Raw genomic sequence first — 13,306 nt, 5'->3', positions numbered from 1 at the left:
CTATTGGTACCGGCTCTATTGAGGTGCAACCCGTCCGGCTTGTACAGGTTCTACCTCCCCCAGAAATGGTTCCAATGTCTCAGGAATCTAAAGCCCTCCCTCCTGCACCATCCTTCCAGTCATGCAATCATCTGTTTTATCCTCCTATTTTTCTGTACTCACTAGCCCGTGACACCAGGAGTAATCCGGAGATTACTACCTTTGAGGTCCTGCTTTTTAATCTCTCTTCTAGCTCCCTAAAATCTGCCTGCAAGACCTCATCTCTCTTTCTACCTTTGTCATTGATACTGATATGAACCACGACCTCAGACTGTTCACCCTCTCCCCTCAGAATATTCTGCAGCTGCTCAGTGACATCCTTGACCCTGGCACCAGGGAGACAACATACCATTCTGGAGTCACGTCTGCGGCCACAGAAACGCCTGTCTGCTCCCCTGACTATCGAATTCCATTATTGCTCTCCCACTCTTCTTCATCCCCCTCTCCCCCTGTACAGCTGAGCCACCCATGGTGCTGTGGACTTGGTTCTGGCTGCACATCCCAGAGGAACCAGCACCCTCACCAGTATCCAGAACTAAAAACCGTTAATGGGCGACATGCACTCAGGGAATTCCTGCCCTAACAGCCTGGTCCTCCTTGTCAGCCTGACAGTCACCCATTCCTTCTTTGCCAGCACACTCTTAAGCTTGGGGATGACCACCTTCTGAAACATGCTATCCACGACGCTCTCAGCTTCGCGGGTGCACCATAGTGACTCCAGCTGCTGCTCAAGTTCCGAAACCCGGAGCTCGAGCTCCTCCAACTGCTGCTCAAGTTCCGAAACCCGGAGCTCGAGCTCCTCCAGCTGATGACACTTCCTGCACACGTGGTTGACCGGGACACGGGAAACATCCTGTAGTTCCCACATGGTACTAGATGCTCACTCCGCGGGACTGCGCTGCTCTGCCATGCCTCTACTTAATAGACTAAGAACTAACTTAGAAGAAATAAACTTAAAACTTAAAAAAAACACTCACCAATCAGCTCCTTCCCTTGTGCTGATATAGCTTTAGGTTTTTTACTCTGACGTCACTCTTTCAAATTTTACATGTTTTGAGTTGATTCCTTTATCCCAGTTCTGGTCCCTCACTGGTCCGCTGTCTCGGCGCTTGGGCCTGCCGCGTCGTTTATCCCAGCTATGGTCTCGTTCAGCTCTCGCGCTCACATCAGATACCACCAAGCCCTTTTGTTTATCAAACAAGCGTGAAAATGTGGAACTCGCTGCCACAGGGAGTGGTTGAGGCGAATAGCACAGATACATTTAAAGGAGACGCTAAACAAGCGCATGAAGGAGAAAGGAATAGAGGGACGTGTTGATGGGGTGAGATGAAGTAGGGTGGGAGGAGGTTCATGTGCAGCACAAGCACTGGCACAGACCCAAATGTTGAGCCAAATGTTTCTGTTCTGTAAATGCTATGTAAATGTTTGTTGATACTGTGAATATTCCTCTATTTCTAACTCCCGCACCAAGTCCCGTTCACCCATTGTCCCTGCTGACTTGCATTGGCCGCTGCTTCCCCCAACACCTATTTAGAATTCTTATCCTCATATTCAAATCCTTTCACTGTGACCTCTTCCAGCCCTACAGCCCTCCGAGGACTCTGCGTCCCTCCAATTCTGGCATCCTGCACCTTCCCCATTCCCTTTGTCCTATCACTGAGGGCCGTGCCTTCAGCTGTCTAGGCATGGAGCTCTGGAATTGTCCCCCTAAACCTCCCCAACTCTCTCTCTCTCTTCCTTAACACCTACCTCTTGACCAAGCTTTTAGTCAACCCTCATAAGATCATTCCCTATGTTAAAGGCACTATATTAATGCAAGGTGGAGATGATGAGGCGGACACAGACCACAGTGTCATGTTGCTCAAAGGTCATAGAAACATAGAAACATAGAAAATAGGTGCAGGAGTAGGCCATTCGGCCCTTCTAGCCTGCACCGCCATTCAATGAGTTCATGGCTGAACATTCAACTTCAGTACCCCATTCCTGCTTTCTCACCATACCCCTTGATCCCCCTAGCAGTAAGGACCTCATCTAACTCCTTTTTGAATATATTTAGTGAATTGGCCTCAACAACTTTCTGTGGTAGAGAATTCCACAGGTTCACCACTCTCTGGGTGAAGAAGTTCCTCCGCATCTCGGTCCTAAATGGCTTACCCCTTATCCTTAGACTGTGACCCCTGGTTCTGGACTTCCCCAACATTGGGAACATTCTTCCTGCATCTAACCTGTCTAACCCCGTCAGAATTTTATATGTTTCTATGAGGTCCCCTCTCATTCTTCTGAACTCCAGTGAATACAAGCCCAGTTGATCCAGTCTTTCTTGATAGGTCAGTCCCGCCATCCCGGGAATCAGTCTGGTGAACCTTCGCTGCACTCCCTCAATAGCAATGTGTGCCAGTAACATAAGACCAGAGAGTTGACTGTAACAATCCCTCACGGGCACCAAAGTTGGTTCCAATGAGTAGCCGTAAAGATTAGAGAGGTCTGTTGTGCTGTGTTATTGATCGCAGTCCGGTCAGCTACAATTAGCCTCAATGGCTGTCGATGAGAAAATAAGCCTGGATTTCTGCTACTGACATGAGAGGAGGATGGGTCTCCGCTGGAATGTGCATTTTATCATCGACTATTGGGTTACAAGACAGGAAAATGTTTCAGCAGAGACTTTATATACAAATAGACGCAACTATCTAAACATTGGACAAGATCCATGATGTGTGACGTTCACAAAGTAGACCCTGGATACAGCTCAAATATGCTTAAAGGAGAAGTACATCTGACTGAAGTGGCCCATAGTCCCTGTTAGGAAGAGGCTGATCATTTATTGAAAGATCCACAGTGCTGGACACTAGCAAGGTTGAGAAGAGTTGTGCAGAAAACTAATCAAGTGATGCTAATTAGGTGATGCAAGCTTGGGTTGCTGAAAGGCTTTCCACGAAGTGTTGATTGGAGAAGGAAGGGGTGACTGAGGGAGGTGAGGAGTCCCACTACATTAGGGCCCTGGGAAAGGATGGGTTAGGACAGACAATGATTCAATGAAAACAGGAACGATGAAAGAAAACTGCAGAACCAAAGGAGAAAAGAATCCTTCAACGGAAGTAGTGGACCTCATTTGCCACAACAACAACAACTTGTATTTATATAGCACTTTTAACAAAGCAAAATATCCCAAGGTACTTCACAGGAGTATTATCAGAGAAAAAATTTGACACCGAGCCGCATAAAGAGAAATTAGGGCAAGTGACCAAAAGTTGGTCAAAGTGGTAGGTTTTAAGGAACATCTTGAAGGAGGAAAGAGCATTAGAGAGTCGGAGAGGTTTAGGGAGGGAATACCAGAGCTTAGGGCCTCGGCAAAAGAAGGCACGGCCACCAATGGTTGAGCGATTATAATCAGGAATGCTCACGAGGCCAGAATTGGAGGAGCGCAGACATCTCGGGGGGTTGTGGGTCTGGAGTAAAAATAAAACGGGGAAGGTGGTTCAACCGTAGCTAACAAGGGAAATTATGCGTAGTGTTAAATCCAAGGAAGAGGCATATAAATTGGCCAGAAAAAGCAGCAAACCTGAGGACTGGGAGAATTTTGTAATACAGCAGAGGAAGACAAAGGGTTTAATTAAGAGGGGGAAAATAGAGTATGAGAGGAAGCTTGCTGGGAACATAAAAACTGACTGCAAAAGCTTCTATAGATATGTGAAGAGAAAATGATCAGTGAAAACAAACGTAGGCCTCTTGCAGTCAGATTCAGGTGAATTTATAATGGGGAACAAAGAAATGGCGGACCAGTAAAACAAATAAAAGGCTGCAGGGTGACTTGGACAGGTTAGGTGAGTGGGAAAATGCATGGCAGATGCAGTATAATGTGGATAAATGTGAGGTTATCCACTTTGGGGGAAAAAACACAAAGGCAGAATATTATCTGAATGGCGGCAGATTAGGAAAGGGGGAGGTGCAACGAGACCTGGGTGTTATGGTTCATCAGTCATTGAAAGTGGGCATGCAGGTACAGCAAGTGGTGAAGAAGGCAAATGGTATGTTGGCCTTCATAGCTAGGGGATTTGAGTATAGGAGCAGGGCGGTCTTACTGCAGTTGTACAGGGCCTTGGTGAGGCCTCACCTGGAATATTGTGTTCAGTTTTGGTCTCCTAATCTGAGGAAGGACGTTCTTGCTATTGAGGGAGTGCAGCGAAGGTTCACCAGACTGATTCCAGGGATGGCGGGACTGACATATGAGGAGAGACTGGGTCAACTGGGCCTTTATACACTGGAGTTTAGAAGGATGAGAGGGAATCTCATAGAAACTTATAAGATTCTGACAGGACTGGACAGGATAGATGCGGAAAGAATGTTCCCAATGATGGGGAAGTCCAGAACCAAGGGACACAGTCTTAGGATATGGGGTAGGCCATTTGGGACTGAGATGAGGAAAAGCTTCTTCACTCAGAGAGTTGTTAACCTGTGGAATTCCCTACCGCAGAGAGTTGTTGATACCAGTTCATTGGATATATTCAAGAGGGAGTTAGATATGGCCCTTACGGCTAAGGGGATCAAGGGGTATGGAACGAAAGCAGGAAAGGGGTACTGAGGTGAATGATCAGCCATGATCTTATTGAATGGTGGTGCAGGCTCGAAGGGCTGAATGGCCTACTCCTGCACCTATTTTCTATGGTTCTATGTTTCTATGGAGGAGATTACAGAGATAGGGAGGGGCGAGGCCATGGAGGAATTTGAAAACAAGGATGAGAATTTTGAAATCGAGACATTGCTTAATCGGGAGCCAATGTAGGTCAGCGAGCACATGGGTGATGGGTAAGCAGGACTTGGTGCGAGTTAGGACAAGGACAGCAGAGTCGGGAAGAATGTGGCCCATAGCCCTGCAACTGTTTCCTTTTAAACCCTACATCCAATTCCCTTTTGAAAATGAAGCTGTTTCGAACGCCCTTTCAGGTAGCGCGTTCAAGATCACAATAACACGCTGCATAAGAAACATTTCTCCTCATCTCCCCTCACCAGTTTTTGTACAGCGCTAAACCCTCCTGATACTGGCAGCAACAGGTCTTCCCATTGGCTGGAGACCTGAACCAATCCAAGGGAGCTTACCTTCGGGACCCTGTTGGCTGAGCGTGGGTAGTGGGCACCTCTGCAGCCTGAAGGTGCTGATCCTTGCCAGGGCTCTGCTCTTTGCATCTGAGTCGAGACATGTGAGTGACGGCAGACAATTAACCGTGTAGGGCATCGCAGCAGAACCCGATCTCATCCTCACCTGACAGAAAAAGCTTGCATTTAAATAACATAAGAACATAAGAAATAGGAACAGGAGTAGGCTATTTAGCCCGTTGAGCCCGCTCCTCCATTCAATAAGATCATGGCTGATCTGATCTTGTCCTCATCTCCACTTCCCTGCCCACTCCCCATAACCCTTAACTCCCCTATCGTTCAAAAATCTGTCTATCTCCGTCTTAAATATATTCAATGACGCAGCCTCCACAGCTCTCTGGGGTAGAGAATTTCACAGATTCACGACCCTCTGAGAGAAGAAATTGCTCCTCATTTCTATTTTAAATGGGCGACCCCTTATTCTGAAACTATGTCCCCTCATTCTAGATTCCCCCACAAGGGGAAACTTCTCTGCATCTACCCTGTCAAGCCCCCTCAGAATCTTATACGTTTCAATAAGATCACCTCTCATTCTTCTAAACTCCAATGATTATAGGCCCAACCTGCTCAATCTTTCTTCATTAGACAAACGATTCATCTCAGGAATCAACCTAGTGAACCTTCTCTGAACTGCCTCCAATGTAAGAATATCCTTCCTTAAGTAAGGAGACCAAAACTGTACGCAGTACTCCAGGTGTGGTCTCACCAGAGCCCTGTATCACGACCTCAGGACATCGCAAAACGTTTTGCAGCCAATGAAGTGCTTTTCTTTTGGAAGCATAGGCAGCGTTGTGCCACAGGATCTTTTACATCCACCTAGGAGGACAGATGGGGCCTCAGTTTAACATCTCCTCTGAAAGACGGCACCTCTGTCAGTGCAGCGCTCCCCCACTACTGCCCTGGGAGTGTCAGCCTAGGTTTTGTGCTCAAGTTTCTAGAGTGAGACTTCAACAATAACAAAAACAACTTGCACTGGTACAGCACATTTAACATAGTAAAACAGCCCCAGGCGCTTCACAGGAGCGCTGTCCAACAAAATTTGACACAAAGCCTCATGAGATATTTGGACAGGTGACCAAAAGCTTGGTCAAAAGGTTTCAAGGAGCGTCTTAAAGGAGGCAAGAGCAAGGTAGAGAGGCGGAGAGGTTTAGGGAAGGAATTCCAGAGTTTAGAGCCCAGGCAGCTGAAGGCACAGCCTGGTTGGCACTCTAGCCTCTGAGATACAGGGTTGTGGGTCAAGTCGCACTCCAGAGAGTTGTGCACAAAATGTAGGCCAACACTACCTGTGCTGTGGGAGTGCTGCACTGTAGGTGGTGCCGTCTTTCGCATGAGACGCTAAGCTGAGGTCCTGTCTTGCCAATTCTCTAGGATTGCCCTTGGGTCTCCAGAAATTGAAGATTAATCTCCAGTACGATGCTGCCCCAGAGAGCTGTGGAGGCTGGGTCATTGAATATATTTAAGGTGGAGATAGACAGATTTTTGAATGATAAAGGAGTCAAAGGTTATGGGGAGTAGGCGGGGAAGTGGAGTTGAGTCCAAGATCAGATCAGCCATGACCTTATTGAATGGCGCAGCAGGCTCGAGGGGCCAAATGGCCTACTCCTGCTCCTATTTCTTATGTTCTTATGCAAGCAAACTAGGAAAAAAATCATAGAGGGGACTAAAAAATATTGTTTTTTATTCATTTAGTTTGAACACTTATATTTATTGGTTACAAAAAGATTGAAGATGGTGGGTGCGGGCAGTTTGAAGTGGGAGGTTACGTGATGAAACCTACAGGAAAAGCCCAACTGGAGATGGTGACCCTGGTTTGTCCTGTCAGGTGGGTGTAAGTGGCACAATTGGAAGAAGAGCAGGGGAATTCTCCCCGGTGTTCTGTTCCAATATTCATCCCTCAACTGACAGCACTAAAAAACAGATGATCATTATCACATTGTTGTTTGTGGGAGCTTGCTGTGCGCAAATTGGCTGCTGCATTTCCTCCACTACATCAGTGGCTACACTTCAAAAATATGTCATTGGCTGTAAAGAGCTTTGGGATGTCTTGAGGTGATGGGAGGCGCTGTAGAAATGAATGCATGTCAGCCTAGGTTATAGAAACATAGAAACATAGAAACATAGAAAATAGGTGCAGGAGTAGGCCATTCGGCCCTTCTAGCCTGCACCGCCATTCAATGAGTTCATGGCTGAACATGCAACTTCAGTACCCTATTCCTGCTTTCTCACCATACCCCTTGATTCCCCTAGTAGTAAGGACTATAGAAACATAAAAGAATAGTGGAGAATGCGGGCATGTGCTCAGTTCTCCGGAGTGGGTCTTGAACCCATGATCTTCTGACTTATAGCCAAGAGTGCATGACTCTGTTGGGCCGAATGGCCTGATTCGGTGCTGCACATACTTTATAAGTCTTCCTTCCTTTACATTATGATAGCTTCCCATGCTTCGAGTCATTGATTGTCATGACGTGCTTTAAGGTGATTTTCAGATTTATGATGAGGCGCTGTAAAAGCACAAGTTTATCTTCCCAATGTCCGCATTTTCAGCAGGGTATCACCAATATCGATCAGGAGAGGCGACCCTAGCTGATCGTCTCCTCATGAACACAGGACTCGTTGCAGCGGCTTCCCCAACACTACCCCAGCCAAGAAGAGTGACCTGATCACCGTCCTGCTCTGTCCTCCTCACCGAGGGGTTGGAATCCACTACCGTCATTTTTGAGGCGGTATCACCGCCTGAGTGCTGATTTTATGGGTGTAGGTGCAGGCTCCAACTGCCAAATTCAGTTTTAACGCCCAAAGATGAGAGAGCGGCACTAAAAAGTGGCTTTGCACACTCATCCTCGGGCGGGAGCTCAGCAGGCCGACTGACCTTCGCATTGGGAGGCTGCCACCATGCTAGCTGGAAAATGGGAAGAAAATGGAAGAAAGGAAAAAAAACCCTCAAACTTCTCCGACCCGCACACACAACCTTCCCCATTGGTACAACTAATGAAAAAATGAAGAAATAAAGAAAGAAAAAACTTCCCTTGCTCTCCGACCGATTCCGCCCGAGTTCCGCTGTTTACTCACCACTGATTCCAGGTTGTAAGAACGCCTGCCGGGAAGGCTGACGTTCAAACTAAATATGGTGATCGAAGCGCCAAGGAGGCGCCACATGCTGGATGGCACCACCACGGGAGTGGCGTTAGCCGGCGCAGCATTAGCTCTTGCCGCGTCTGCCAAAGAGCTGACTGAATTTCTGCGCAGCAATAACGGCGCTTACTGTAGGCATTTGCCGCCCATTAGCCACCTACCGCGCGCGGTAACCGGTGGCGGTAGAAATGGAATTTCGACCCCCGAGCTTTTGAGGGATCTCTCCACCCCATTGTTTAATGCCTCTATCCATTCTCATTTTCCCTCCTTACGCAGTTGGCCATGGACAGAGTGAAGGCAAGCGCATGGCTGTGTCTGGTTTCAAAGTATATGTCCGGGACTGCCTGCAGCACTTTGACATGATGACGAAAAGTCACCCAGGCCTAAAGGTTTTCATTTTAGCACATTCTATGGTAAGTGACCCAACGGAACAAAATAATGAACTGTAATGTATTTTCTTCATGGGTTCTCTACTTAAGAATTCATAGCAGCACATTGCTATTAAGAACTAGTTGGTATATTAGCAAAGGTTTAACAATCACACTACACATTACCAGTTCATCCACCAGGCTCACAACCACCTGCCTCATCGTGGATCCCCCGAACCCAATGGGCTGGGGTTTTATTGAGTCTTGTGAACATCACGTGACTGGCTAAGCCACTAAACCTGTGAGCATCCTCACAGGTGCATACACTACTTGAATGATTTAGACTCGGGAACTGGAAGTACAATTTCAAAATTTGCAGATGACACCAAATTGTGGGATGTAGTTAATGCAGAGGAGGTCCATAGGGACCTCGGAGTGCATGTCTAGAGATCCTTAAAGATAGCTGGACAGGTCGATAAGGTAGTTAAAAAAGGCATATGGAATGCTTTCCTTTATTAGCCGAGGTATAGAATATAAGAACTTAAGAACATAAGAATTAGGAACAGGAGTAGGCCATCTAGCCCCTCGAGCCTGCTCCGCCATTCAATAAGATCATGGCTGATCTGGTCGTGGACTCAGCTCCACTTACCCGCCCTCTCCCCGTAACCCTTAATTCCCTTATTGCTTAAAAATCTATCTATCTTTGACTTGAAAACATTCAATGAGCCAGCCTCAACTGCTTCCTTGGGCAGAGAATTCCACAGATTCACAACCCTCTGGGAGAAGAAATTCTTTCTCAACTCGGTTTTAAATTGGCTCCTCCGTATTTTGAGGCTGTGCCCCCTAGTTCTAGTCTCCCCCACCAATGGAAACAACCTCTCTGCCTCTATCTTGTCTATCCCTTTCATGATTTTAAATGTTTCTATAAGATCACCCCTCATCCTTCTGAACTCCAAGGAGTAAAGACCCAGTCTACTCAATCTATCATCATAAGGTAACCCCCTCATTTCTTGAATCAGCCTAGTGAATCGTCTCTGTACCCCTTCCAAAGCTAGTATATCCTTCCTTAAGTAAGGTGACCAAAACTGCACGCAGTACTCCAGGTACGGCCTTACCAATACCTTATACAGTTGCAGCAACACCTCCCTGCTTTTGTACTCCATCCCTTTCGCAATGAAGGCCAACATTCCATTTGCCTTCCTGATTACCTGCTGCACCTGCAAACTAACCTTTTGGGATTCATGCACAAGGACCCCCAGGTCCCTCTGCACCACAGCATGTTGTAATTTCTCCCCATTCAAATAATATTCCCTTTTACTGTTTTTTTTCCCAAGGTGGATGACCTCACACTTTCCGACATTGTATTCCATCTGCCAAACCTTAGTCCATTCGCTTAACCTATCCAAATCTCCTTGCAGCCTCTCTGAGTCCTCTACACAACCCGCTTTCCCACTAATCTTAGTGTCATCTGCAAATTTTGTTGCACTACACTCTGTCCCCTCTTCTAGGTCATCTATGTATATTGTAAACAGTTGTGGTCCCAGCACTGATCCCTGTGGCACACCACTAACCACTGATTTCCAACCGGAAAAGAACCCATTTATCCCGACTCTCTGCTTTCTGTTCGCCAGCCAATTCTCTATCCATGCTAATACATTTCCTCTGACTCCGCGTACCTTTATCTTCTGCAGTAACCTTTTGTGTGGCACCTTATCGAATGCCTTTTGGAAATCTAAATACACCACATCCATCGGTACACCTCTATCCACCATGCTCGTTATATCCTCAAAGAATTCCAGTAAGTTAGTTAAACATGATTTCCCTTTCATGAATCCATGCTGCATCTGCTTGATTGCACTATTCCTATCCAGATGTCCCACTATTTCTTCCTTAATGATAGTTTCAAGCATTTTCCCCACTATAGATGTTAAACTAACCGGCCTATAGTTACCTGCCTTTTGCCTGCCGTCCTTTTTAAACAGAGGCGTTACATTAGCTGCTCTCCAATCCGCTGGTACCTCCCCAGAGTCCAGAGAATTTTGGTAGATTATAACAAATGCATCTGCTATAACTTCCGCCATCTCTTTTAATACCCTGGGATGCATTTCATCAGGACCAGGGGACTTGTCTACCTTCAGTCCCATTAGTCTGTCCAGCACTACCTCCCTAGTGATAGTGATCATCTCAAGGTCCTCCCTTCCCACATTCCTATGACCAGCAATTTTTGGCATGGTTTTTGTGTCTTCCACTGTGAAGACGGAAGCAAAATAGTTGTTTAAGGTCTCAACCATTTCCACATTTCCCATTATTAAATCCCCCTTTTCATCTTCTAAGGGACCAACATTTACTTTAGTCACTCTTTTCCGTTTTATATATCTGTAAAAGCTTTTACTATCTGTTTTTATGTTTTGCGCAAGTTTACCTTCGTAATCTATCTTCCCTTTCTTTATTGCTTTTTTAGTCATTCTTTGCTGTTGCTTAAAATTTTCCCAATCCTCTAGTTTCCCACTAACCTTGGCCACCTTATACGCATTGGTCTTTGATTTGATACTTTCCTTTATTTCCTTGGTTATCCACGGCTGGTTATCTCTTCTCTTGCCGCCCTTCTTTTTCACTGGAATATATATTTGTTGCGCACTATGAAAGAGCTCCTTAGAAGTCCTCCACTGTTCTACAATTGTGCCACCGTTTAGTCCTTATAAGAGCAGGGAAGTTATGCTCGAACTGTATACAACATTAGTTAGGCCACAGCTTGAGTACTGAAACATAGAAACATAGAAACATAGAAAATAGGTGCATTCGGCCCTTTGAGCCTGCACCGCCATTCAATGAGTTCATGGCTGAACATGCAACTTCAGTACCCCATTCCTGCTTTCTCGCCATAGCCCTTGATCCCCCTAGTAGTAAGGACTACATCTAACTCCTTTTTGAATATATTTAGTGAATTGGCCTCAACAACTTTCTGTGGTAGAGAATTCCACAGGTTCACCACTCTCTGGGTGAAGAAGTTTCTCCTCATCTCGGTCCTAAGCTTACCCCTTATCCTTATACTGTGACCCCTGGTTCTGGACTTCCCCAACATTGGGAACATTCTTCCTGCATCTAACCTGTCTAAACCCGTCAGAATTTTAAACGTTTCTATGAGATCCCCTCTCATTCTTCTGAACTCCTGTGAATACAAGCCCAGTTGATCCAGTCTTTCTTGATATGTCAGTCCCGCCATCCTGGGAATCAGTCTGGTGAACCTTCGCTACACTCCCTCAATAGCAAGAATGTCCTTCCTCAAGTTAGGAGACAAAAACTGTACACAATACTCCAGGTGTGGCCTCACTGCCTCTGTACTCGCTATGAAGGCCAACATGCCATTTGCTTTCTTAACCGCCTGCTATACCTGCATGCCAACCTTCAATGACTGATGTACCATGACACCCAGGTGTCGTTGCACCTCCCCTTTTCCTAATTTGTCACCATTCAAATAATAGTCTGTCTCTCTGTTTTTACCACCAAAGTGGATAACCTCACATTTATCCACATTATACTTCATCTGCCATGCATTTGCCCACTCACCTAACCTATCGAAGTCACTCTGCAGCCTCATAGCATCCTCCTCGCAGCTCACACTGCCACCCAACTTAGTGTCATCCGCAAATTTGGAGATACTACATTTAATCCCCTCGTCTAAATCATTAATGTACAATGTAAACAGCTGGGGCCCCAGCACAGAACCTTGCGGTACCCCACTAGTCATTGCCTGCCATTCTGAAAAGTACCCATTTACTCCTACTCTTTGCTTCCTGTCTGCCAACCAGTTCTCAATCCATGTCAGCACACTACCCCCAATCCCATGTGCTTTAACTTTGCACATTAATCTCTTGTGTGGGACCTTGTCAAAAGCCTTCTGAAAGTCCAAATACACCACATCAACTGGTTCTCCCTTGTCCACTCTACTGGAAACATCCTCAAAAAATTCCAGAAGATTTGTCAAGCATGATTTCCCTTTCACAAATCCATGCTGACTTGGACCTATCATGTCACCGCTTTCCAAATGCGCTGCTATGACATCCTTAATAATTGATTCCATCATTTTACCCACTACCGATGTCAGGCTGGCCAGTCTATAATTCCCTGTTTTCTCTCTCCCTCCTTTTTTTAAAAAGTGGGGTTATATTGGCTACCCTCCACTCTATAGGAACTGATCCAGAGTCTATGGAATATTGGAAAATGACTACTGCAGTTCTGGTCGCCACATTATAGGAAAGATGTGATTGCACTAGAGAGGGTACAGAGAAGATTTACGAGGATGTTGCCTGGACTGGAGAATATTAGCTATGAGGGAAGATTGGATAGGCTGGAGTTGTTTTCTTTGGAACAGAGGAGGCTGAGGGGAGATTTAATTGAGGTGTATAAAATTATGAGGGGCCTAGATATAGTGGACATAGTGTTTCCCTTAGCAGAGGGGTCAACAACCATGGGAAATAGATTTAAAGTAGTTGGTGGAAGGATTAGAGGGGAGATGAGGATAAATATTTTCACCCAGGGGGTGATGGGGTTTGGAACTCACTGTCTGAAAGGGTGGTTGAGGCAGAAGCCCTCACCACATTTAAAAAGTACTTGGA

General features: G+C 46.0%; 1 protein-coding gene across 1 annotated transcript in view; it reads left to right on the top strand.

Annotated features, from left to right (window-relative positions):
• The window catches only part of LOC139276781 (monoglyceride lipase-like), a 104,078-nt gene that overhangs the window by 34,685 nt on the left and 56,087 nt on the right, over nucleotides 1-13,306 (top strand). Inside the window, exon 4 of the mRNA XM_070894785.1 lies at nucleotides 8,599-8,735. Within this exon, the coding sequence (XP_070750886.1) occupies nucleotides 8,599-8,735 (137 nt within the window). The remainder of the gene's footprint in view (nucleotides 1-8,598; nucleotides 8,736-13,306) is intronic.

This window comes from Pristiophorus japonicus, chromosome 12 (assembly GCF_044704955.1).
Source record: "Pristiophorus japonicus isolate sPriJap1 chromosome 12, sPriJap1.hap1, whole genome shotgun sequence".
Lineage (NCBI taxonomy): Eukaryota > Metazoa > Chordata > Chondrichthyes > Pristiophoridae > Pristiophorus > Pristiophorus japonicus.
This window is presented reverse-complemented; position numbering and strand designations above follow the sequence as displayed.